This window comes from Anarhichas minor, unplaced genomic scaffold (assembly GCF_050575085.1).
Source record: "Anarhichas minor isolate MPS153535 unplaced genomic scaffold, ASM5057508v1 ptg000022l, whole genome shotgun sequence".
Taxonomy (NCBI): domain Eukaryota; kingdom Metazoa; phylum Chordata; class Actinopteri; order Perciformes; family Anarhichadidae; genus Anarhichas; species Anarhichas minor.
In genome coordinates this window covers 3,274,800-3,301,685 of record NW_027466468.1, presented here as the reverse complement: position 1 = coordinate 3,301,685, position 26,886 = coordinate 3,274,800, and the positions used below count along the sequence as shown (strand labels likewise).

The window sequence follows — 26,886 nt, the reverse complement described above, 5'->3', positions numbered from 1 at the left end:
TTTTGCCTTTGCTCTCGCCCAACCACTCTCCATCTCATGTTTCTTCTTTTGACGGTCTCTTTATGTCTCTCTCACTTTTCCTCCTGCAGATATTTTGTACTGGACCCAGAGGTTGGCCAGCTCCAATATCATCTGAATGAACTCAGTAAAAGCCAGCGACCTCCCAGAGGGTCTCTGCCTCTTCTTGGAGCAATGGTGGTCTCCTGCGACGAGTATCCCTACATGTTTACCATTCAATCCACTACTGGGGACGCCTACAAACTCAGAGGTAAGAGAATGGGTCTTTATGTCTTGTGCAAAAAGAGATTTTTTCTCATAAGATTGGAAAATGGCCAGAGATGGGAATTCTGTCACTCAGCGATGTTGCTGTTCCTCCCACTCATTTGTTGTCATAATAATAATAATAATAACTTTATGTATATAGCACCTTTAGACTTTCTTTTCGGCATGACAGCTAACCACGAACTGACTCTCTGTCAGAAAGCACTATAGCAACAGCCTTGACAATGGCATATTGAATTAAGACACATGGTGCATTGTTTATCTTTATACAGTATATTGGGTTAAAAAAGTGGGAGAAAATACGATAAATGTCTATGCAACCACTGAAAACAAGTATGTTATTATTATCTTTAAGAGTGGTGAAAATCAGAACAATTTAGTAGTGATTGTTGAAAACCGGGACATTTTAGTCATGTTTGGTCACCTTACCACCTGTTCTTTGTTTGGATTATCAATTAGTTTGTTTCTGGCTGCTACTGGCTGGTCCTGGCTTCCATGTACCTCCTGGTTTGTTTTCTGTCTGCTAGCGTTAGCTATAGCAGTAGTGTTAGCAACATAGCTACCCTTAGCAGCCTGGCTACTTTTCAAAGCAGAAAACGAGCAAACAAATCCCAATTTGAATTAGAAACCAGTATTTCTGTGAGAAAGAATTTTATTGAATTAAATGAAACCAGAATTAGCTAGCTAGTGCACTACGCAGTCCCGCCACCTCACTCCCCACCGCTAAGACGCTACTTCCTGACTTTTAAAACTGCTTTTCTCCTGCAAATAATTTGTGTAGCCCAATGTGTTAGAGTTAGACCATAGTGAAGGGACTAACACAGGGGTGTCAAACTCAATCACAGAAAGGGACAAAATTTAAAACTTGGACTATGTCGAGGGCCAAACAGGGTCAACATTTATTCAACAATATGGACAGGATATTGGTTAAAGTGCAAAAAGAAAACGTATTTCGGCCTTCTTCTCCTGAAGCTGGAAGTTTAGCGCAGTGAGATGCTTCCTTGCACAAAAAGGCCAGCTCACATCGCCACTTTTCGTCCCAGAGCTCCGTGGTGTCTTTCCCTTTGCTTTTCAAAACCTTGCAGATTTCCTCATGCAACTATGTGTGTGTGTGTGTGTGTGTGTGTGTGTGTGTGTGTGTGTGTGTGTGTATGTCTGACACATGAAGAATACTGTGTGATTGGCTGACCGCAGGGGTCACAGTATTCCTGTGGGACTGTCAGAGTTGTGTGAGTTGCCAATCTCCATACGTGACAGCTGTAATTTCCTGTTCACGCTCTCCTCGCCTGTCTTGCCTCTCCCTCACTCTCTTTGTCACAATGGTGGCTTTTTGACGGAACTGTGTTCAAGTCAGATTAGATATGTCGATCCCTCTTCCTCTGTGTAACCTCACAAAGCTTTCATTTCTTTCTCATCAGCAGAAAATTAAAGATATAACCAGTCCAGAGTACATTTGGCTTCTCTGGTCTTGTTTGTGAGATCTTTAATTTGCCCCTCAAACACATCGTTACAATCTGTTCTATCAGAGAGGCAGGTCTGGCATTCATACAAACAGTTGTTAGTGCCAGAGTTGTTGTGGAGGCAGAAAGTTATTTCTCATTAGCTGAGTTAAATCTTACAACGATATAAAATAGTGACATGGCAAAGAATGTGTGGAAAAAAACACAGTCCATGTTAGCGACTGCATGTCGCTAACATGTATAGTAACATGTATAGTAGAGAAACTCCCCTGTGGCCACGCAAGAAAATGAATATCCCATGGCTCATGGTTTAAAGAGGAAAATGCTGTCCACGTCCCTCCATGTAGGTACTTTGCCAGGTTCGTGTTACACAGACACATCTGAGATGCCGTCATTGGAAACTGTTTGGAAAAGAGCGGGCACCTCCAAAAAAATACTTGGCAGGTGATTAGAAAAAAGAGCGGGAGAAGAGCTAAAACATCTTTTTCATCGAGAAAGTGCGGATATTTGCATTCATGACAAAAGCAAACAGTTCAAAAAATATATTGACGCACGAATTAATCACACAAAGAAATGCCCCCAGTATGTAAAGGCCTTTATACATTAACCCTTGTGTATATGACATCATTTTGTATTGAAAATGTTCTCTTAGTATTTCAGTTTCTATTGAGTCTTGATTAAAGATTCCGAGCAAGAATGCTATATCCTGAGTCGTGTGTGGTTGTGAAACAAGTCTGATTCGCTATCTACTTGATGGTACAACACTTTGACTAGGACAAACATTTGATCAGATGTTACACCGTATTTTTTCATTCAGCAGGGGTGCAAACAACAAGAATAAATCTGGCAATGATATTGTTTTTAATCCCTTTCGATGCTCATTGTGTGCATGTAACTTGCTGGGGGATGAGTGCAAGAAAAGACCCAAATGCAGAAAGTACAGGCAGACAGGAAGAACAGATACCAGTACCAGTATAGGTTCAGTGTTCAGGATTCAGGATGCAATTCTCAGAGTTAGAAGTTCAGAGGCTGGATTGCGACGGCATGAAGCGACATTGACTGGCCGGGAGCAGCTGGAGATGGGCCGTCACTGCAGGGCTGATGAGGGAAAGTGGAAACAGGTGAGCAGGTGGATAGCAGAGTCAGACCCAATTCCACTGGACCCCCTGAGGCCTAATGCTATATGTTTCAGACCACTCTGAGGTTGGAATCTTCCCCGTTAAAATGTCTAAGTTCCGACCTCTAAGAGGTGACACACCTTTACCGGAACCAGCTACCTAATTACATGGAGACATATTTTGACATCATTTTACATCCAGAACAGGTTTTACTAGTATGTGTTATGTGTGGCAATGATACTTTAAATTTGCTTTTAAGTTGATGGTTTACCATTTATAATGTGCGCTTCCATTGTTGTTTTGCGTCAGACAGCTGCTTCTTTGTGAAGTCGGGGTAAATGGATTTGGCTCGAATTTCCAAGCGGGAAGTCAGACTTTAAGGTGGCGTTACATTGTACCTTTTCTAGTAGGAGGTATTAGAGTTCCGAGTTGTCTGGAATGCAGCATTAGCCCTGACCCCTGACAGATATTATTGATGTCACCTGAAAAGGGCTTGAAATGGTATCATGGTATATTGCGACATATCACATTACCCTGACAATGCCATTGTGGGTCTGGGACTTTTTATTTTACGTTTTTTACGACCACTGGTTTTAGAGTTGTGCACAGGATTGCCAAGAAGAATGGCAGATGCAAGTCTAAGGTTGTGGGGGCCACGGATGGCTGTCATATACGAATTAAACACGCTGACATAGTTAGATTATTTTAACTACAAACATTCTTGTGGGCGTTGGTTGTGGAGGTGATGTACGTGACGCACAGATTTTGAGAAACAGCGTAGTTTATTTAAATTCCCTACCCCCACTTGTTTTCTCTCTCTTGGGAGATGGATAATTGTCTTGAGTTTCCAATTATAATCATAACTCCTTTCAGACACCCATTACAAGGGTGAATGCAGGAGTGCTTTAATAAAAAGCCTGGCAGGGCCTGTTCTATATTGAGAGGACGTTAAGGGTCATAAGGCGTGGCTGGTATGGCAATAGCAATTAGGCTCAATCTCTGTTCAGAAGTTCAGAGATGTCAAGGAAGGGCCAGAGATACCAACAAGGGTGTCCAGCAGGCTCCTGTGTTTTTTCTTTTATCTGTCTTCCTCCCTATCCAGCTTCCTCTGCCTCCTCTCCTGCCTTTTGTGTAATTCTTTAGGTACTCTACTACTTTTTTTTTTTTTTTTTTGCGATTTAAAATCCTCAGACAGTTGGTTTTAGGTCGTGGATGGCCCTGAAGTAGAGGTACTGGGCACCTCATCAGGCTCTTTTGCAATATTTGATGAGGAATCAAACAATGTTGTTCAGAGGCTTGATGTAGCTCAGTGGGTGGAGTGCTCGTCCGGCGGTTTGATCCCTAATGCTAAGGGTTGGTTAAATGAAGAGGTCAATTTCATTTATGTACCTGTATGTATATGACCGTTGAAATAGAGTTTGAGCTTTAAATTATGGAAATGGTCAACAGCTGATTTTAACATAATTATTATGTGTATTTGAAATGAATAACTGTTGTCTGTAATAAAATATAATTAAACAGATTTTTTATTATTTAAGGACTTGTTAGGTCCCTTAGCAAGGCTCTTGCGTACCACCAGATCCGAGCTCATGTACCACTACAGTTTGGGAATCACTGCTTCTTAAGCTCTAATAAGTATCTGGGGCAGCAGGACAGTGTATGTGGCTCAGGTAATCGTAATGAAGGATCGTCACCCACGTTCCGGTTCATTGATGTGGGGTTTTTTGGACACCTCTCTATATACGGCTTTGGTTATACACACAATAGTTGTTAGTATCAGTGCTGTTTTGGGTGTTTTCCTGAAATTAGCTGACAAGAAAAATATAGAATAAAAGCAGCCCTCCCCTTTAACAGTAAACGCACTGATTATAACTGGCATAACCTTCGATGTGCAGGTTATTTCCTGGCTCAGGGACTGACATCAGGAAACACTAATTTTGATGCTGTGTCTCTGTTTTCTGTTCCTGTTAGCGCTGGACGCCCAGGAGCAAGAGTTGTGGATGACTCAGCTACAGCTGTGTTCCCGACGCCACTCTGAAAGCAGCGCCAAGGTATTCACACACTCACACTCACACACACACACACACACACACACACACACACACACACACACACACACACACACACACACACAAACACACACACAATCCTCTTCTCGTCTCTGCCTCCTTATTGGATTACAGCTATTCCAAATGTACAGAGAAGTGTACATTTGGCCAGACAGGCAGGTGTGGTTTCTGGGCATAATGGAGCCAGACATTTCCATCCACTATATGCTCCAGTTCAGCTGCTCATTACAGCGAGGTTCATCTTATTCAGCCTTTCTGTGCTGCTTTACCCCTCTGTTCTCAAACAGCTGAACCACCAGCCAATGATGTCACTAATGGTTTGTGCTCCCGGCCACCATTTTGCACTCCCAGGTACATTAAAGGTAATGCTTACTCTGGGTTATGATGTGTGCTGTGACATTAAAAGATAAGAGCATTTTTTGTCTCCTCTAAATGGACAAGCTACAGAAACATACACAAGCTGTGTGCTTTGATGCTGTTAGTTTTCGCACTACACTAAATTACACAATTTACCGCTCGGCTCCATCTCACTGCTGAAAGCCTCCAAACAGCAACATCTGTTCAGTCCCTTTCACACACAGCAAATCCAAGAGCATAATACCTTCTATCTGGACATCTGGGTTGCTTTAATGTGCTCCTGCATGGGCTTAAGTCGATATTTGTCAGGTTTTGGTAAATACATTCTCTTAATAGCTTCAGAATATGACTAATGTAAGACTGACCACAGACTGTCTCACAATGCATTATGGGTAAAAGAAGTTACTTCAGAGAGGAGAAAAATATGGCACTCCGCCAAGTATGGTAGAAAGATAACAGAAGAGAAAAACAGCACACATCCAACAGTTGTTAGAACAGTTAAAAATAATCAGAAACATTTGAAGAATATGTTCCAAGAATGTAAAAAAGTAATGGATAAACGGTTGAAATAGGTAGCTAAAATTAGCTATACATTCTCTTCATAGCTTCAGAATATGACTAATGTAAGATTGACTTACAGCCAAGTATGGCAGAAAACAAGAAAAAGGTAAACAGCATATATCCAACTAATGGGTAAACTGTTCAAATAGTTAGCTAAAGGTTAGCTAAAAGTAATGAAAGCCGTTACCCTTTCAATTACCCTGTGAATTGCATATGCTAATGACTAGCATGAATCCCTAGTGCTAATTGCTGTTTTAGGAACACCAACATTCCTGTTTGTACCAGTTCTGCCTGGCGAAGCCAATGTGGAAGTGTCTTAAAACTTTCTGACCAGCAGGGGCGACTCCTCCAGTAAAAAATGTCTGATTGTATAGAAAATGACTCTACTTCTCTCTTGATTTATTACCTCAGTAAACATGAGTTTATGGTCTCAAGCTCTAGTTCCAAGTCTTCTTCAATACAGAAAGATGTTCATTTAGTAAATTATGATCCATTTAGAGTCAAATAGATCATGAAGCAGAGTATGCTTTAGGGCGGGGCTACTGTGATTCACGGGTCGAAACCACTACCAGAGCCGTATACGGCGTCTCTACGTCACTCCTCCACAGTCCAAATATGGTAACTTCTCTTCATTGCTTGCCAAAAAAACAACATGGTGCCGGCCATAATCCAAGATGGCGACGGGGAAATCTCTGAACTCGAGGCTTCAAAACGGCAGTCCACAAACCAATGGGTAACGTCACGATGACTACTATGTCCACTTATAAACAGTCTATGGTTTGTACAAGCGTTTCCTACACACACATTTTGAGCTATAACACTTGCTTCCAAAAATGAGAAATCCCTGCCTTACTCCATTTCCAAATGTTGGCTCTGTCACCTCGAGTCTTCCTCAAGGTAAGCTCATCAGGATGCTAGGGCGAGAGCTTCACCGGCCGAGGGGGGAGGATGGCAGAACTAATAATACACTTCCTGCATCATTGACGAAAGTTTTCTCAGTGGCCTACATATGAGGTCAAGTTGAGGAATTGATTTGTCAGCCTGGCCACTAGCTCTCTGTGTTCATTTAGGTTCTGGGAGCAGCCTGTCTGCTGTGCCTGTGATGAGTCATTCACTGAAGATGTTGGAGTGTGTCTTCACTCGTTTCCCCCAGCTTAGATGGAGAGAAAGAGAGAGAGGGATTCATCGGCTGTTTCTGCTTGCGATAATTCACAAAAGGTCAAAAAAAATGTATGCATGTGTCTCATAGACTTTATTTAGAGATGGAAGACGCCTCCACTTCCTCCCACTGTGCAAAAATGAAGCCCAAATATCCCAGATACGGGCGCTGCCATCTTGCACTTTTGACGTCATTTGAAGCCTATAGTCGGTAGTGATCGGGGAGACCAGTCACAGTGTCGACACACATATGCCCGAGCCAAGCACGGCCAAAGCTTGTTAGCGTGAGAGCCACTTAGCTGCTGCGTTAGCACTAACCATACTATCTCTATAAATACATTTATGATCTATCTATCTATTCCGATCCATCTGTCTGTCTGTCCATCTTTCTATCTATCCGTCTGTCTGTCTGTATTACCGTCTATCTATCTATCTATTTATCTATCTATCCATATATCCGTCTTTCTGTCTGTCCATCTATCTATCTGTCCATCTTTATCCATCCATCCATCTATCCATCCATCCATCTATCCTCTATCCATCTATCCATCTGTCCATCTATCCATCCATCCATCTATCCATCTGTCCATCTATCCATCCATCTATCTATCTGACCTGTGATTTGTGTTTCAGAAATGGAAGCTATCTTGCGACATGTTCAGTGGCTGTATGAACCGTAGAGCCGTCACGACATCTATTTTTATAAACAGTCTGGGCCTCATACTACCTGTGTCTCTATTAGAAGTTTTTTTGTTTAAAGGTGGAGCTGAGAAGATGTCAACAAATCCTCATACCTGAGCGACAACATACGTTTTTTTTGTCATTGCATTCTAAACCGACCAGCATGATCATCACCAAAATAAGTATTTTTTTGTTTGCCACCTCAACAATTAAGGCAAAGGGTCCCAACCTTTCTTAGCCAAATTTAGGTCTGTATGTATTTGTGACCGTGGCTATTTAAAACAGGTCAATTAAGAGTTATGAAACAACGTATCAAATTTCAAACATCTAGCATGAACCTGTATTTTGCTTTTACAGTATGCTAAACAAGAGTAATAAATCAGCTTCACAAAGTTCTTTCAATTTTTTCAAGCACAAGCTGCACCTTTGGGTAACCAAATACTTTACCCGGACCAAAACTCCTTGTAGCACATGACTGCATGATAGCTTCATGAGCTGTTTGACAGGGCTGACTGGCAGATCTACAGAGATAACTTAACAGTGGAATAGGTCGGCCGTCTCCAGTGTCAAAGTCAGACAATTTGTACGCATCTGCTCATTTTTCTGTGCTGAAACAATGTCAAAAGGAATGTCAGCATGGTTGATTTTAAGTGTTTCAACAAACATACAATGCTGTAAGCTCGAAGATGTACTGGTGCATCTCTTTTTCCTGCTTGTGTGATTTTGCATCACGTCCAAATTGTTACTGTAGCTAATTACTACTATTACTGTTATAAACCAATAAATCCTCCCATGTTCCTCCAGCAACATTTCGATTCTCCGGCTGTGTCTGCCGGGTGGGATGAGTGCATAGCGAGAGAGGGGTTGTGATCATCTCATTTTCCTCTTTTCCATTACACTGTACTTTTTTACAGAGCGATGAGAGAGAAAAAAAAGGCTCATGAGGCATGTGAAGTATACTTTTTTTATTTTTATGAAGGGATACGAGGAAGCTCCCAGCAAAAGCAATGCAAAGTCTGCCCTCTCACTGGCACACAGAGGAAATCCTGCTCTTAAACAGGCAGAAGCCCAGAGAGGCTTGATATTATACCTGTGGGGGATACAGTATGGTAGGTCAGATGTTGTTGAGTCAAAACAAATGGGGCAAAGTGTCTCTTTAAGACAAAAAAAATACACAGCAAATGTTCCATTCGGTTCACCATCTGTCACACCAGAGGCCCCTACCTGAGAGCTGAGTCCCAGCACTCACCTAGCCCTGCTTGCATTGCACGCTACTGCCCAAAGTAAAAGCTTTTAACCTCCTAACCCTCTGGCTCAGGCCCCTGCTCGGAAATGAAGAGAGAATACCTCTGCAACAACAATATATATATATATTTTTGTTGATGCCGCTTGAATTGTGCCATGAATTTCACATATGATGTTTGTCACTTTCTTACAACAAAACTTTCTTGACATGTAAAATGACCTTTACATTTAAAAAAATCATATGTGAAATTCATGGCACAATTCAAAAAAATGATTTGTTGACACCGTATATATTTATTTTCCAAAATAAGGTCCCACGGTGGTCCAGCAGAAGGGGTGGGACTTCGCCTCACTATAGACGTCCTCAAAGTGATATTTTTAGGCCCTCCTCTCCTGAACAGCAGCCTCCAGAGGCTTAGCTCAGCCCTTTCAGACAGAGCTATTAAACTTCAATATGGACACTGGAGACACATTTTAATACCTGTTGTAAATATAATCAGGTTAAATCATATTTTAATGCAGGGTGTAAAGGGGCTCTTTGAGTAACAGATTGATGCATTAAAAGGCTTATCAGATGCCAGAAACTGCAACTTTTCGTGATGCTCACACATGGTTTTACAATTCTGGAAGGTTATGTTGGCAACTATTTTAATTTACGTTGTGACGATCGCGAGTTAACAGTAAGAATACGGTGTTCATGTAACTCTGTAATCTACCAGGAATGTGCGCTTGCGTGTATGTGATTGGTCAATGCAGCGCCATGCCGAATGATGTTGCGTTGCATTGCAGAAAAAGTTGACGATTGACTGATTCGACTTCTTTGCCGGACGACCCTGCATTTTATTTATCAGCGCCCTCTACATTGGCAATCATTGGCCACAATGGACTGCCCCCATAGACTGAAAGATCTTTCATACAGGGCTGAACACGGCAAATGGGATAGTTATTCCTTATAAGATTATTAAATGCAACTAAAAAGCACTAAGCCTTGTTTATACTCTAGCGCAGGGGTCACCAACCTTTTTTTAACTGAGAGCTACTTCAAGGGTACCGAGTAGTACGAAGGGCTACTTATTTGATACAAACTTCCTGAATAACAAAATTGCACAGATCACCTTAATAATAATAATATATGTGAAGAGACTGTTTGATCACATGTCAGTTAATTATTCCTCACAATAATTATTAAGAATGATTTCCACAACAATGATGGTATAGCTACACATGCATATTTAAACATGCAACTTTTATTTCTGTTAATCTGTTTCAACATTTGAAAGTCAGAGGTATCACATCTCTGATATTTTTGTATCATCACATGATTAAAGCCGGTTACTTTTGCACATAGCGCCTGCTGGTGAATGATCCAGTGGTAATGTAGAAATTATGGGTCACCTTTGTATTGCGCAATGAAGCCTGCATGCCGGCCCGTCATCGCGGGAGCCCCGTCTGTTGTCACCGACACCAGCTTTTCCAACGGTACCTTTTTCTCCACGAAGAAACTAGTAAAAAGTCTCGTCTATATCCGAGCGGGGGATCCAACCCTCCGAGGCGCGCGAGCGTCTTCGAGCGCCCGCGCGCCTCCGGGTACCCAACTCTCTTATGACAAGAAATATTGTCATTTTAAAATCTACACTAATGCAAGCGTTTTTGATTTAAAAAAACCAGCAACTACAATTTTAGACGGAGCTCCATGGTGACTCGTGCTATTTTTAGAACATGCCTTACGGGCGACTCACGTGGTCCCAAAAAGAACAGCATGGAACAGACTTGCAAATCCTCAACGGTGAGAAGAATCAAATTTGTGGCAAAACGTGACAATGTCATTTTTGGCCCTTGCGCCAAGAGCACTACTGCAAGCCTTAATCTATCTTTAGAGATGGGTTTTGTGGGTGATAGATTGGTGTGAGATCCTATGAAACTTGTTTTCTCACTCATTAATGTGACTCATCCATGTTGGATTGCTGTAACTTAACTAATAAACTGCAAATACTCTTGTTCTGGGCTTTGTTGCAGTTACCAAACAGCTTCAGGCACATTACCATACCATCCCCTGATTTACATACTGTATATCTAAAGACATCAAAAACGGATTCATTGAGATTTATAATGGGGCTTACAGATATGCATGTATATAAAAGTTTTAAAAAATTACAAACAAAATATTTTATTGCATCTGGATTTAATCACTGAAAATAGAAGGTGTAAATTGAGCCTCGCAGCCTCATAGAAAATCCATAGACTACAGAACATAAGCAGACATCTCGTCTCCTGGTGAGGTGTGTTTACTCCTTGTTTTGCTTTTGAGATGAACCCTTTTATCTGTGACAATTACAAGTAGCCCACATAAGAGACATTAAGGCAGTGAGTGTACACAGTAATGTCACACCAACAGTAGTGTGTATTTTAGCCTCATATAAGATAAGGAATGGTTATTCTGCGTGTAGTCCAGCATCACTGTCCACACACCAAGTGAACTGATGAGGTCCCTCTAAAACCCCTTCTACATATCTGCACTTCATCTGCACTACAGAGAGATGACTGATGGACCCAAACAATAATCAAAGAAAGAGTTTGAGTATATTGTATTGGAGGCAGTGTGTGTGTGTGTATGTGTGTGTGTGTGTGTGTGTGTGCATAGATGATTTGAACTGTGATAGCATTGTGTCTTGTAATAGCTCTTCTCTCGCCATTTCATCAGCAAGCGCCGATGACTCACCCTCCCCTGAGAGCAGCACGTGTGCGGGTGAGGCACGATCTGAGCGCTGGTTGTGTGTATGTGTGAGAGTGTCGGAGTAAGTGATAGACAGTGCATGGAAAGTACTTAGATCTGTTTTAGCCGCATCTTGGCCAGCATACATATGCAAAACGCACAAGTAGACGTTAAAGAACTGCTAAACCCTATTTTATTTATGAGGACTCTACAATATTGTTCTTAAAGGGATACAAAGATGGGAAGATTCCTCCGCACAGAGGAAATGTTGCTGCTTATCACTTGAGGGACTATAATATAAATAATAGCTGAATTTGCAGCTCCCCTTGGCTTTAGAGGGCTTTATAGTGAGTTTCAGCTCATTGTTTGGCTGTCCGGCCCTCAACCTTACTGTTTTGGTTCTCTCTCACAGCGCTCATAGTGTGTCTTTCAGCCACAGCAGGCAGAAACAGTTAGACACTAGCTGGTTAATATAGTGGAGCATTGAGCAGTTAAAGAGACAGATATTTCCTTCAAGGGTTGGTAGAGACCAAAATCAGTGCTAAAAGTAAACAAGTAGACAAAATAAAAACAAGGCAGGTTTAAGAGGTTTCTCTCTCCATTTTGAAACCAATACTCAACAGTCTTACTGGTAGAAATCACAGAATGAGGCAGGAACAGCAGGTTATTTACAGACAGCAGCCTCAGTAGACCATAGTGCAATTCAGCCTCAAGGCATGCTGTGAATTGTCCCAAACTGATTACCAATTGTCACAGCCATAGAGGTAGAAGCATATCAAGCAGCATGATAGAGAGTAGGAAAAAATATATATATTATCAAATTAACTATAACTAACCCTTACGTCTTCTATGATTTATTGCAATGTTGTACAATTTTAAAGTGTTGGTTGAAAGAAGCCACCCACCAAAATATTTTGCTATTCCAAGAGCCTTGCCCGTCTTGCAAAATAGAGTTTGTTCGGAATGTGGTCCCTAGGGGTAAGCCTTGAAAATGGTGGCATGTATGTTCAGCAATCTTTATGCCAATCTATATGTCAGATTTTAAAATGACTTGTGGGCAAAGTTGACGGTGTGCTAGCAGAAATCTTATTGAGTGTCCAAGATGCAAAGGGTTCTTCTTGGGAGCATTGACTGTCTGTGCTCCCAAAGCTTCATTGCAATCTTTCCATTACATTGTGGCTATTGTATTTCAAGTGGATAGTCAATCATTCATATTCATCCTCTGGGGATCATGGATGACCGTTCGCTTTTTAGATTGTCTCATGGACGAAAAGGATTGACAAGAGGAAATTTTGACCTGATGGTCGTGGTAAATGAAAGAGGAAGGGGTCCCCAAAATCATGAGGATTGACTTTCAAATGACCATAAATATTCATACCAAATTACAGGAGAATCTGTGCAGTTGTTGTTCGGATATCTCGCCCCGGAACAAAGATAAACTGACAGACTGACAATCGAACGCTGCCATTCTAATGGGCTGGATATTGTCCAAAATTAGCCTGACCCGAGCATGGTGAGACAGAACTAATGCCACAGCGATCCTCTCAGCCACATGGGTGCAGAAATGATAAATTATCACCAATGTGCACTGTGTCACTGTTATGCCTCTCTACCTCTTTTTTTACTCCTCTTTCTCTATAGGTCCTTCGGTACCCATCTGTTTTCTTCATACTGTCTGTCTGGGTTAAAGTGGACGTATCATGCTCATTTTCAGGTTCATCCTTGTGTTTTGGGTGCCTATTAGAATGCTTTAATGTTCAAAAACCCCAGCGCTAGCGTTAGTCGCTAACAGTACCTGGCCCTGCTGGGTCACGACAGCCAAAATGCCAAACTCCATGCTCCAAAAAATGGTCTTGTGTAGATGGCAACCCACAATTTGCGAAACTATAGCAAGATGGTTAAGATGAGGCATTGACCTCGAAGCGAGTCTCGCAAGAGTTTTTGCAAGTTTTACCAAATCCTTGGTAACCATCTAGACACAACATCAAAGCAGTAGTACACAAAACCAAAAGGTGATTTACATCCACTTCTTATCTACAGTCTTTGATTGGCACAGACCACAAATGGGGAAACACACAAGCCTGTAAAGTGATCATTAAAACAAGCTCAAATAATTTTAGGGTGTCAACAAAGTCAGTGCAGTTGGGTTATTGGTTCACAGTACAAAAACACAATCAGAATTGATCTTAACACTGAGTTGAACCTGCTATGGATTTCTTTGCTGCTGCACTGATTGCAGCGTTTCCATGTATACACAGTATGTGTCCGACTGAGCCCTAAAGACTGGAAATCAGAGGTATTAATGTGTGCAGTTTCTGGGAAAGGGATAGAGGAAATAGCTGTAGTCACTGTTGGACCGAGTGCGCATCACAGCTCATCTCACACACTCATTAAACAAGCTGAGATGTCCCAGTGGCCCTGCTCTGTAGCAGCAGTGTCAGTACTAATTACCTCCTGGGATCAGAGAGAAAACCTCATCATCCCATGTCTCTTTCCTCTTTGCCGCTCTTCCTTTGTTCTCCTTCATTATCCAGAAGAAGTCAAACATTCTCACACTGTCCTCTTTTCTACAGTGTCCCTCTGGTTTATCACCCTTCAACTACCTTTCTCTCTCTGTTCAAATTCTCACTGCCCACGTATTTTAATCTCCATCTCTTCACAACCAGGGCTGGTCGTGTGAAACTCCTTTAAACCGCAACGTGACAACTGCAGAGGCCGTCACTGATTCTGTTTACTGAAGGTCTCTCCAGAATTATGCGGTGTCAATCACAGCATCCACTCTGTATCTTGTGGCAAGTGGCAAGAGTTTGACATGGCTGCAGTGAGAGAATATATGCCCCTCTCTGTGTCACTGCTGTGAGGCAGTAGAGGTTACAACTCAATGTTTTGGACAAAGAGCTCTTCCCATTAGTTTCCTATATTATTAATTTGTTTCTGTGTGTGCAGGTGACGATCCAGGCTGAAGGTCAGCAGAAGAGCCTGGTCAACTCGATAGAGTCCCTTCCCCCTCGAGGTGGACCCCTATCTTCTCTGGATGAGGTAACATGCCATTTATTGTGTAGGCCAGATAAGTAAGCAATGACAAACGGCGATATGATAGTTTTCGGCGATATGATAGTTTTCCTTTAATGGCTCCTCTTTGCTTAAGAGCCATGACCTGGCTTATGAAAAAATGAGCAATTTCAAAATTTCCAAGGAATAATTTCCAAGCAAGATAACTAATTCATGCTCTCTGCTGCATGAATGCCTTTGGGGATCAGTACAAACACTATTTCAGATACATTCATTTGCCTGCTCTCTATTTTTTTGTGACATCTTGAACTTGGACAGCATTTGGGTGGAAGAATAGCTAAGGAGTAACTCGGAGTGTCCAAGACTGCCAGTTGAGTTCAATGGTACGCTTAGCCTAGCCTGAAGCTGTAGTGTTTTTATTTGCAACACGTGGGCCCACAACACTTAGCTTTTTTAACATAAGCTAAAGCTTAAATGTTACTTTTGGTGAAACTGGAAGCATCTCCCCCTGCTCCTCTTACTCACCTTCTTTTCTTTCTCTCTTTCCCCTTTCAATGGATCAAGGACCTACTCCTTTTTAAGGCCACCTCTGCAGCCACTTTGAGCTGCCTGGGGGAGTGCCTCAGTATGCTGCAGCACAATGTTGTCCAGGCCCTCAACCAGAACCAAAACCAGAACCACTCCCCTAGTCCCAGCCTCAGCCCCAGTTCAGCTGGTTTGAATCAGGCGGCTCCCGCAGAAAGAGTCAAGTCGTGGAGTCAGCGCTGCAGCTCCAGTGTGAACCAGGGGGAGCCCGGTGTTCTCAGGTCCAGCAGTCAAAGCCCGACTCACGGCTTTCGTGAGAGCCAGAGTCCCAAAGACAGCAGCAACAGCAGCAACAGCGGAAGGCAAGAAAGTGGCCACAACCACATCCAAAGCCAGAGTCAGGGCCATGAACATGCAGGTGAGTTGACGGATGGCTGGTCAAATTTGAATAATCAGGAGGCAAGGATGAATCTTTTTGTGTCTTTGACCTGGATACGTGATCTGAATCACAAAAAAAGCTGGTAAATCAGATGTAAATGTATGCAGAATGCAGTGCATCATCCGGGAACCACCTCTGGAGGTGGCTTCTTAAAATACCCTCTGACTGGTGATGCTTCCCTTCATAAGCCCGCCACAAGAGCAAATGAGTCTCATTCACTCCTTTTTCTTTGGTCTATTGTTAGCAGGATGCAGTACTTTGTGGAGATGGAACGGCCTCTCTGCACGTTGCACATTAGTCAATGTTTGATGGAAGGGTGAATGATAGTAAAATGTTTTGGGTGAATGGACTAAAGGCTGGAAGGAATCCATAAAACATAAAGTTATACCTCACAGATTCTTTATAGGTGTTTGAAGTATGTGATGTATATTTGAGTCCAAGCAGCCATGACCAACTTTGGCTGAAAGCCCAAGGTCATATGGTTATGATCTGTTTGATAGCCAGCTCTAAAAAAAAAAGTGCTTTGTCTTCAGTTATCACCAGAACCTTCTTGATTTTTGCTTCGTTTGAATGTCAGGCAGCGTGACATGATTTTGTATTGCTACCTGGCTGCCCCAACGATGGAAATATTAGTTGGTTTCTGCTCAACAAACCCGACTGTTAGGTTAAAGCAGGATGTCTCTACTTGAACGACTGACGGAAACGTTGCCGTGGATGGTTATGGATCCTGTAAGACCCAATAATTTAATAATTTCCTGGAAATGTAGTAACTCCTGAAAATGTGGTACAATTTGCACTTAACCTGATACAAATGTAGTAAAACCCATTAATGTAATAACTTGACCAATAATGTGATCAAATTTCCTGGCTGATATTAGAGTAACATTTTTAATAATAATGTAATACTTATGATGGTTTAATCATTGACAAATGTAAAACAAGATGCTTCTTTCCTAGAAATCTAAAGTGCAACTTTATCAAACGTATAAAACGTATTTTATTAACGTATTTTATTCTCATGTAAGCCCAGTGGTTCCCAAACTACTAAACTTACACAAATTTGACCACAGACACACATTTAATAAGTACCCCATCTGATAGGATTACTGCTTTTAAATGTTTTACGACTGAAAGTGTATAAAACTCATAAGCAAAATAGTCATACATATTGTCATTTTGTTACTTATGGATGCAATTAAAATGTAAAAATAATTGAATATCCTTTATGTTTGGAAATGTAAACTCTAGACTTTGAACAACAGATGGCAAGTGGTACGTTGTTACCAGGTAGCAACGCATTAAACTAAAATCCCTGTCAATGGGAAATGCTGGTAAAGCAGAGTTAGCATTACTTAAAAATGTTATTTCAATATCAGTCAGTACATTTTACTAAATCATTGAGTTTTATCAGGTTGCATTTGCAGACCTTATTACATTTTTCGGAAAGGTCATTAAATTATAGGGGCTAGAGTCCCCAAATGAATCTGTACCACCAGTATAAGGTAACAACTTGTTGTGCACAAGAAATATTTAAAGCCGTGGTCACTCTTGTCTCTTCAATGTGACTTTTGTCATCCGATTGTGCCAGGACGCATGTCTGTATACGCTCCGAGATCAGATCTTGCTCGCATTGGGATCCGATCAGCCAGAGATGCTCACATTGTGTCAGGATCTCACTGAGGTGTGGACAACATGTGGGCACAATCCGGAAAATGTATCAAATGTAGGTCTCCATCATCGTCCTCCCACAAAAGAGTTCCTCTCCAGTGGACAGAAAAGGGAAAAGAGGGAAAATGGTTTTGAGCACAGCTGAGACCCGCTGTGAGCCCTGTTAAGTTACTGCTGAATCAAAACCCAACATTTCCTGATTGGGCTGCTTCAAAATAAAAGCTTTTAAATGATAAAATAGCTGCTGACTTTTATTGGGAAATATTTATAGGAAAATGAGTTTATCACATAATTAGCTGAGCTTTAGCTGCTATTCTTCAATTGCAACAGGACTACTAATACCACAGGGAGGACTAGTAAGCAGTAAAAATAACAAAGAATTTATAGGAAAATAAATGTTTATCCAGCCACTCCTTTGACCACAAAATATATCCAATCACTATCCGATCAGGCGGGTTGCAATGAGGACAGCTTAGTTCCAATCACAAAAGTCGCATTGTAAAGACGTGGAACGTGTAAACACGGCCTGAAAGCAAAGGGCAGCTGTAAAAATGTACTTAGTGTATTCCTGCTCTCCAAAAGGTGAACCTTCTGCACCTTGAACACATTTGCTTTTATCCAGACCAAAACATCAAATTTGCACTTTCAGTCCACCCGAGGTAATAAACCCTTTTAATGACCCAATGCCACAGTCTACATTTTGTCCTCACCACTAGTAAGACTCCAAGAATAGCATAATCACCAATACGTGTTTCTGCCGTTGAGTGAGTGGTTAGACGACCGGTTATGAGACAAATGGAATGCCTTCTAATTTGTGAATCCCAGTCTCAGCTTTGCTATCCTGCTGCTGCCTTGTTGCCAAGAGGAGAAGATTTGAAAAAAACCTTTGTATTAATTGTTTTGATGGTGATGCTATTGATATTTCTCTACAGATAGTTCCACTGGATGGTCCAGATCTCTTTCTGAGAAGAATAATGGCGCACAAACACCTCTCTCCTCCTCTACCTGGCCTTCTTCCACCCAAACACACAAGGACCCTTCTGAGGTAATCCAAACCACATTACTGCTTCATACATCTCCTTGATTATTATGCAAATTTAAATGGCAATATACGGTGTCAACATAATTCTACTAGCTGTGCAATTTTTTAAAATCCACAGTTCTATATGCTGTTCTTCTTGCTTGACGATGCATTGACTTTGCTTCGGTGATCAAAGTTAATTACATTGCTCTTCTAATTGTTTGCATTACTCTCAAGCGCATTTATCAAAATGCTTATTGTGTAAACCCTCACATACAAAATATTGCACTCAACCATCAGAGCTTTCTAAACATAAACGTGATATGATATTTAATTTAATCTTTTGAGTAATCTAGCATTTTCATATTGCCACAGGATCTGATATCAGGTAAATGGCTGGTTGTACCAGTAAGCGTGCATTTCATATAGGTCTCACAAACAGCTTCAACACTTCTTTCACTTGAAGCCACCAGCACATGACAAAACACATACTGTAAAAAGAAGATGCTGCCCATCACTGTGTGCACACCGAACCAGTTCTCTCTGGTTTGAAGGGCGAGGCATGGTGCAAAGTGTTCAATTTATCAAAGAAAATCTTGAAATGATGAGGTCCAGTGTCGTCGAGTGGCAAATCAAGCCAATGATTTGAAAAGTGCCAGACGAACAGATGTGGGTACTTTGCACAATGCTGTGTAGCAACCCATGCTCCTCTGTCAAGCATTGCTGATGCTCCAGCAGAGGCAAAGGACACACAACACTCCCCCAAAAAAGTGGTCGTCTAACCCATGTTTATCAAGACATGCCAGCACTGTCTTTGTGATATCATTTTCTGTCCAACTCGAGCAGCCCAAAAAATATATTATCTGGCATCATGGCTCAGCATCGGTAATAGCTGCCCTCAAACACATCTCCAGCACAAAGTTGCAGCTGATTGTGGTACATTTGTCAATCAGCACACACAGTTTTAGTTTTCATTTTTTTACCAGCGGCTGTGGTTTCAGGTCGTCCGTCCGTACCATTGTCATGAAGGAGATCTCTCGTTCGTGAGGTCACTGTGACCTCTCGTGCGTCCCAATCTCGGGAACGCGTTATCTCAGGAACACCTGGAAGGAATGTCTTCAAATTTGGCACAAAAGTCCACCTAGACTAAAGAACTGATTAGTTTGTGGTGGTCAAAGGTCACTGTGGCCTCACAAAACCCGTTTTTTGGCCATAACTCAAGAATTTCTATGCTAATTATGATGATTATGTGTGATTCACTCAAATGTCAAATTATGAAGTGATGACATTTTGCAGGGACATGGAAGTAAACCTCAACTTCCCCAGTTGGTGGAACCATACAACAGCGAGTTCATTTGGTTTTTGACCATTTTTTTCTTAATCTTTGCTGCAATTTGGTATATTTATGTTATATACAAACCAAATTGTAAAATGATATATTATATTTATATATATATATATATATATATATATGTAGATCGATCTTGGCGGAGTGCAAAGCCCACATTTACTCCATTTAATTCTTGTATGCTCACATCAGTTGTCATATCTGATAATGGATGGCCACGCCTACATATTTTATTGGCTGCTTGTATTGTATTCAGCCCCTTGCATTTTTAAATTGTTCCATTTTGCGATGCCCTCTTTCCAATCTACGCTGCGTTTAAGTGACACCTCTGTGTTCCTAGATTGTGATTGCCTATACAACTGATGTTGTTGTTGTTGTTGTTGTTTTAGCTTTGTCAGTTTGTCCAAAAGCAGATATTAAACACCCACTCCACTCAGTTGACATTCTCAGTCCTTGCTCTTTCTGAGCAGCCAGCGACGTGCTAAACTCTTTGCCCCCAAGCGTTTTCTCTTGGACAATGAGCTTCTAAAGTACAAAATGTTCCGTGCACAAAAATAACATAATTTGCTCCTTTTACCAACAGTCGGGCAGTTTATCGTGACTGATTGTTAACGTCATAGCTGGCTGTAGTAGTATGTACTTGCAGTTGTATGCTGCATCAACAGGCTTTGCGTTGCTAGCAATGCGTTCCCTTGTCTGGTTGTTCTAGATTTGACTCACATGGCTGTTGTGTTATTGTCTGACTCTTTGTGTTGCCCCTTTTGAGCCAGGCTAACATCAGTGTAGCGTTGCTCACGTAACATAACAAACTGTGGACGCTGTTGCCAACAGATAAAATTGGGCAGACAAAAGCGGAAGCAGAGTGAGCAAAGTTGCATCACGTAGTGCACCCTGGGTATTGTAGTTCTGATTGTGGATCTCTCAGAGTAAGGAGTAAAATGTAAGAGTGATGGAGCTGTATACAAGCAGGTGCCGGCCCACTTCGAACACCGATCCTCATGCCAATTTGTACAAGTCGAGGTCCTGTGATGTTCTCTTTCTGCCTTCCTCTCCCTCTCTCCTGTAATGAGTGCCATCAATCTTAGTCCTTGGACCAGAGATGGCCTTAGTGAAGTATTGATGTCTGTTATGCTTCTCTGCCTCTGTTTTTGCTCCTCTTTCTACTTTGGTATCCATCTGTTTTCTTTCTACTGACTGTCTGTGTTAAAGGGGACATATCATGCTCATTTTCAGGTTAAAAGAATATGTATTTTGTGTGCCTACTAGAACATGTTTACGTGCTTTAATACTCACAAAACACATCACTTTTCTCATACTGTCTGTCTGAATATACCTAAATTCAGTCTCTGTATGAAACGCTTTGTTTTAGCGCCTGTCTCTTTAAGCACCTTTCCTGAAAAAAAACCCTGGGCTGCTCTGATTGGCTCGCCAGTTGGAAAAGTGAAGGCAATGTGGACATTTCTTAAACTTGCAATCTTTCTACTGACCCAGCAAGGGGGGACAACTCTGGTTGCAATAACAAGTCTGTTTGTATAGAAGTCTATGAGAAAATGACTCTACTTCTCACTTGATCTATTCCCTCAGTAAATAATATAAACATTAGTTGATGGCCTCAGTCTCTAGTCTTCTTCAATACAGCATGATGTTCATTTAGTAAATTATGGTCAATTTAGAGTCAAATAGACCATAAAGCAGAATATGCTTTAGAGCGGGGCTACCGGAGTCGTATACGGCATCTCTACCACACTCCTCCACAGTCCACTAATGGTCACCTCTCATACAGACGCTAGCCGATGGTGAGTCTGCATTTGACGAATTGGGAGTGAGAACGGGTTGTATGGACACCTAACAGTAGAAACACTGACCAGAACTATAAAAGTGGCTGGCAAAGAACACTGACTCAAATAAATATACTCTACTGGTACAAAATGTTCATGGCATTACCACTAGCAAGACGAGACCATGACAGGCTGCTAGTTTGTTAAATCCATAAATGTTCTCCAGATCTAAAAGTGCCACAATTTACGTCACGGTTTTAACAGTCCATCCAGTTCATTTCCCATGGTCCTTTGTTTGTTGCCGCTGTCTCAGCCGAGTGACAGCTGGTTCATTTCTCTGGACCTCCCTCATCATCTCTGATTGACATCACATAGCAGCCTTTCCCTTCATGCTGCCAGGCCGTCTACTGGCTCACTAATTCATTTTCTGATCAACTTGGATTCAGTGCCATCCTACCGATACACTTAGACAGCACACGCTATGTGATGATGGAAGTAAATTATTTTTTTCTTTTCCTGGAGCTTTTTCCTGGACCTCGAGTTGGCTCAGGTGTCATCATGTCACTGCATGAACACAGGTGGAAACAGCTCACCATCTTCTTCCTGTTCACATCTGAACTTTCATGTGTGGGGGTTGACGTCACGGTCCAAGTCTGAGAAGGGCAGTTTGGTTAAAGAGTGGTCAACACATTCTCACTCCCGACTCGTCAAATACCGCCGCTAGGTCAGGTGGCCCTAAGCTTCAAACCATGACACTCTAGGTACCCCTTTAACGTCGTAACGTATGCTCGTTACATGCATACAGTGTCTTTTTAAAATAAACTTCCAACATAGGTTTACATAGTTTTTTGGTTTACTTATACCAAATCTAACCTAACCAAGCATAAGTACTTGGTTAGGTTTCTGCGATCATGGTTTGGGTTAGAACACGTAAAATAGATACAATTGTTACGTAAGTGCATAAATTAAGTCCAGAAGTTATGAGACAGAACCATGGTGCAATAAGTCAACGTTGACTTGGTTTCAGACAGAACACTTCCTGTTTGTCTGGTCCATCCAGCCTCCCCTCCCAACCACCCTACGCGGACTTTCTCTGCTCTTTATACCGCGCCGGTTGCCTTGATCGTCTAACAATGACGCGGTTGGGTTTACATTGGAGATGACAGAATGTTGCACGCTTATACGGACTCTGAAGCGAGCCTCGGTGCGTCTGAGGGGCACTGACCAAGCGTCGGTGTTTAGGCCCTTTTGGAGTGAGACCAGCTTGTCTGAGTACTGGCGTCAGATGGGCTACAGCTTTTGTCAGGGCAAATCTGTTCAACATGCCTCTGTAGTACTATATCACTCAGTAACCTCAGAGCAATATGCTTTGGGATTCATTATCTAACTCTTTAACTGCTTCCTAACATCAGTTAATACAAAGGCAGGGCCACGTTGTAGCTGTGACATCCACTATATACCACAGCGATATAAGTGAAACCGGACCAATAAATAAAGATCATAAAGCAGCCACTCCGCTCACGCATCTCATGGTGAAACGGAGCGGTGCATCTCTCCGTCTCTGGGATCGCCTTGTGTGTAGGACCAGGGCCGTAAAGAACAGCTGTACAGAGCTCTTCCACCACCATTAGGTGAGCAGTAAATATCCCTTAGAGGGGAAGAGGACAGCGCTATATTACATCTAGACGGCAGAATCTCACACGAGGGGAGAGAGGTGTAAACCATCTGCATTCAGACCACCTGCACACCCAGAGTGAAGTGTACGGCGGGAAAGAAAATGGAGAGAAATAGCAACATTTTACCAGTACAGGGAGATCATTCTTGTCGTCAGACTGAGTGCTTTTTTCCTTTCAGTTTCCAGTCTTTTCAGTCCATCATTTCAGTTGCTTCATTTCTCCATCTCTTTCTTTTATCCTCATTTCATCTTTAAAACAGCATTTTTTCCCAAACACCAGGGGGTGCCAAATAGCACAAGCCTGTGCGTGATCATTTCTGGGATTTCTGTGATGATGATGTTGAACGTCAGAACTGTAACTGTGACAAAGGAGTAACAACTCGCACCCTATCAGTTTGATACTAAATCCTATGAGGTAATAAATAAATAAAAAATGAAAGTAGGGTCCAGCAGAAACCGTTTGCTCGACTACAGGAAAATTGACATATTTTTCTTAAAATATAATATAATAATATATAATATAATATATATATATATATAATATATAATACCAACTTTTTGCTCAATATATACGGTTTGACCTATTAAAGTCCCGGGGCTTATAAATTATTTCAAATTAAATAATGTTTAATTGACATGAAAATTTGGATTACAAATTGACCAGAATGCAGGTGTTTGACACTCAAAATGAACTGCGGAGGTCTTACACATCGCTTTATATGTGTGTCCCCCTCAATGTTGAAACAAAACCTAAGCCCTTGAATAGCTGAGGGTGACAAAAGACTCCAAGACATGACAAATTGAACACTTATATCAATAAGCCATTAATCAGTCCAGTAAGTGCGGTGCAGTGCGGACGAGAAGAGCAGCTTTAAATCAAGGTATAACACCACGATGGTGTTGATGTGTGTTCAAAGCCGCGGCTCAGGGATGGTGCCACACACCACGGACTTGGGCTCAGTGCGCTGGGCAGAGAAGCCGCACATGCACAGCAGACTGGAACAGAACATTGTCACAGAAGAGAGGAGTGCATCGGTGGGCGATGCTGTCTGTCTCTCAGCGGGGAAATCAAAGCAAACACAACTCTTTAATGACATTTAGCAGATGTGCATGTCAGTGAGGAAGTGGTGTGTGACAGTTGGAGGAGGCCGGTTCCGCAGCGCTCTGGGACAATACCTTCACAGTTTACTTGAGCGAGCTTTTGGTCCGAACACCTCCAGGGTTTGGGTGACAAAGTACATGTGTTTAATCGTAAAAATGTTTCTTTTTTATTTAAACTGTGTGGATTTAAATTGTATTTCAATGTGTGTTGCACTCACTGTGTGCAGTTAGGTTATAGCTTGTAGTCTGTAGTTGTAGGTTGGGGGATTTTATAGTTAGAGTTAACAGACCTGGAACTTTCAATCAGATTTCTGGCACCATCAAGCCTCTGACTTAATTAGTGATGTTTGATAAACCGCCTTAACCTTTTCAATTATGACATCTTTTCTCATATTTATCAGGTATGGCCACCATTTTTTTTTCCTTTGGTGAATGCAATGGGCCTCCGTAGTCCCACCAGGGTATTCCACTATCGATGCTGCTCTCCAGAACACTGGAGTATGTGGTGTAGAATTGGGACACCGCTATAGTCCTTCACTGCAACTCTACTCGAGCCTTGCGTGAGAATGAAATGGCGTGCTCAAGTAAAGTCAGGATATGCCTGTGTGCACTCCAAAAAAAAAAAAGCACTCCATCCACCGTGACACACACACACATACCTCTATGTTGTATACACTGGTCTCTTGTCCTCCCGCAGTCACTCCATGGAATATTCCATCTCTTTTCTGTCTCCGTCATCACTCTTCTCTGAGGATTCACTCATTTATTATTCAGGAGGAAGGAGCTTTTGAAAGATTCCTGCTTCATTCTGCTGGGACACACGTAACATGCTAACACACACGTTTACTCGCATCCATCCATTCATAGCGTTGACAACACATAAAAGCTTCAAATACATTGACACGGTCAAAAAAATTACAATTGAGGCAAAGAGTATGCTTTGTATGGGGGGGGGGCAAAACCGGGGAAGCACATCAAATACTTTGGGGGGGGGGGGTCTTTTATTTTGTCAATAGAGAGAGCTTTACACATTTAGCCACTTGTTAGCAACCGCCTTTGTTAAGACACGAGTGGCTTCAAAATTCATGACCAGGGTATTTACTTACGTATTTCATGTAGTATAAAACAAAACTTAAAATCTCTTAAGCTTGCGTTAACCACAGACCTTGTTTCTGGCATCTAACCAAAAACCTGTTAACAAAAAAAACCGACTTCGAGACGCAGGAACCGGAAGTGCAAACATGCCGACACATTTCCTGGTTTAAGGACTCATTCCAATACCAGCTGCTCTGATTCAACAATGTCGGGCAGAAACAAGCGTGCATGTAGGCTGAAATTAAACCGAGTAAGAGGAGAGGACCCGTATTCTGCTGAAGTGCACACACAGCGAGTGTGATGATGCAAGTTTTTGTAAGGAGGATTTGCATTTTGCTTAAGAAGTCAGCTGTTTGTTTTGGTGATTACTCTCACTCTGTTTGCTCGTTGATGGTTGGAAAAATGTTTTTTTTTTTTCTTTTTTCTCTAATACTCCCTAACTTTGTTGTTAATATAACAAATGATGGTTATTTGTGACGGGGGGAGGGTTAGTTATTGTCCCCGTCACTCAAAAAACTATTTGTATCTCTAGGGAGGGTCAGGAAAAATAAAACACAAAAATGAAGTCCCACCCCAGCCACCAGCCCCTCTGGTGAATCACGAACACTCCCTATGAATGCAATGAAGCAGCTACACACACACACACACACACACACACACTTCTACAATCATCCACACAAGCCAGCATAGACAATTTACACATATATTAAGTGTCTATAAACACAAAAAACTACACTTATATCATAGTGTATCCAAATACCTGTTTTGTCCATCATGACAAGGTGGTGATCTGCAGAAGAAACCGGTTGATCCCATAAGCTGCTGGTTGCCATGACAGTGAACATGGAATTAATAGTTCAACCTGAATCAATCTGATGGAAGGAGTGGAGGGGGGGGATTACCAAGAGATTAGAATGGAGTTGACAGAAGTCTCTCATCTTCCGTTGGTTTTTCGTCCCACTCACCTCACTGCTCTCAATCCGTCTCTTTAGGTAGCATGTAAATGTGAAATCATGTGACCTTATGACCCTGTGTCTGAATGCCTTGTTGCATCATCTGTTTATCTTCAAATTCCTTGTCTCATCTTTCCACTGTACAATAAAAGTTTTTAGAAAAAACAACGGTAAGAAAAAAGTGGGAGATAGTCATGTGTTTGGTCTGCTGCTGATCAGCCCGCTGGGAATAAACACGAGTCATGGGGTATGAGAAGGATTAGGAGGATAGACAAATACCCATGTGCACAAAGGCACAGACTCCAAAATGGAAATACTTATTCGTTCAAATGCCTCAAGTATATATTTCATATACTATATAGGTTTAATGTCTCATGTCTCATGTCTCATGTCTCATAGCCTCACTAGCAGAAACGCAGAATGCCACGTGGTTAACGTTGTGAAACAATTGGTTAGTTTTAGGCAACAAAACAGCTTGGTTAGGTGAGAAAGAAGATCATGGTTTGTGTTAAATAATAATGTAACAACGCAACGTGACAACATAAAGCGAAACTACATAACAAGCTTTAAGTCATTGCTTACTTTTGGTTTCACAGGGGACATGGACAGCGGTTTCCTGAGTGAATG

At 41.7% G+C, this 26,886-nt stretch overlaps 1 protein-coding gene across 1 annotated transcript in view; it reads left to right on the top strand.

Annotated features, from left to right (window-relative positions):
- LOC142955163 (oxysterol-binding protein-related protein 10-like) overlaps positions 1–26,886 on the top strand; it is a 50,273-nt gene that overhangs the window by 5,080 nt on the left and 18,307 nt on the right. The window contains exons 2-6 of the mRNA XM_076096578.1: positions 90–268; positions 4,832–4,911; positions 14,591–14,683; positions 15,221–15,599; positions 18,221–18,333. Coding sequence (XP_075952693.1) covers positions 90–268; positions 4,832–4,911; positions 14,591–14,683; positions 15,221–15,599; positions 18,221–18,333 — 844 coding nt within the window. The remainder of the gene's footprint in view (positions 1–89; positions 269–4,831; positions 4,912–14,590; positions 14,684–15,220; positions 15,600–18,220; positions 18,334–26,886) is intronic.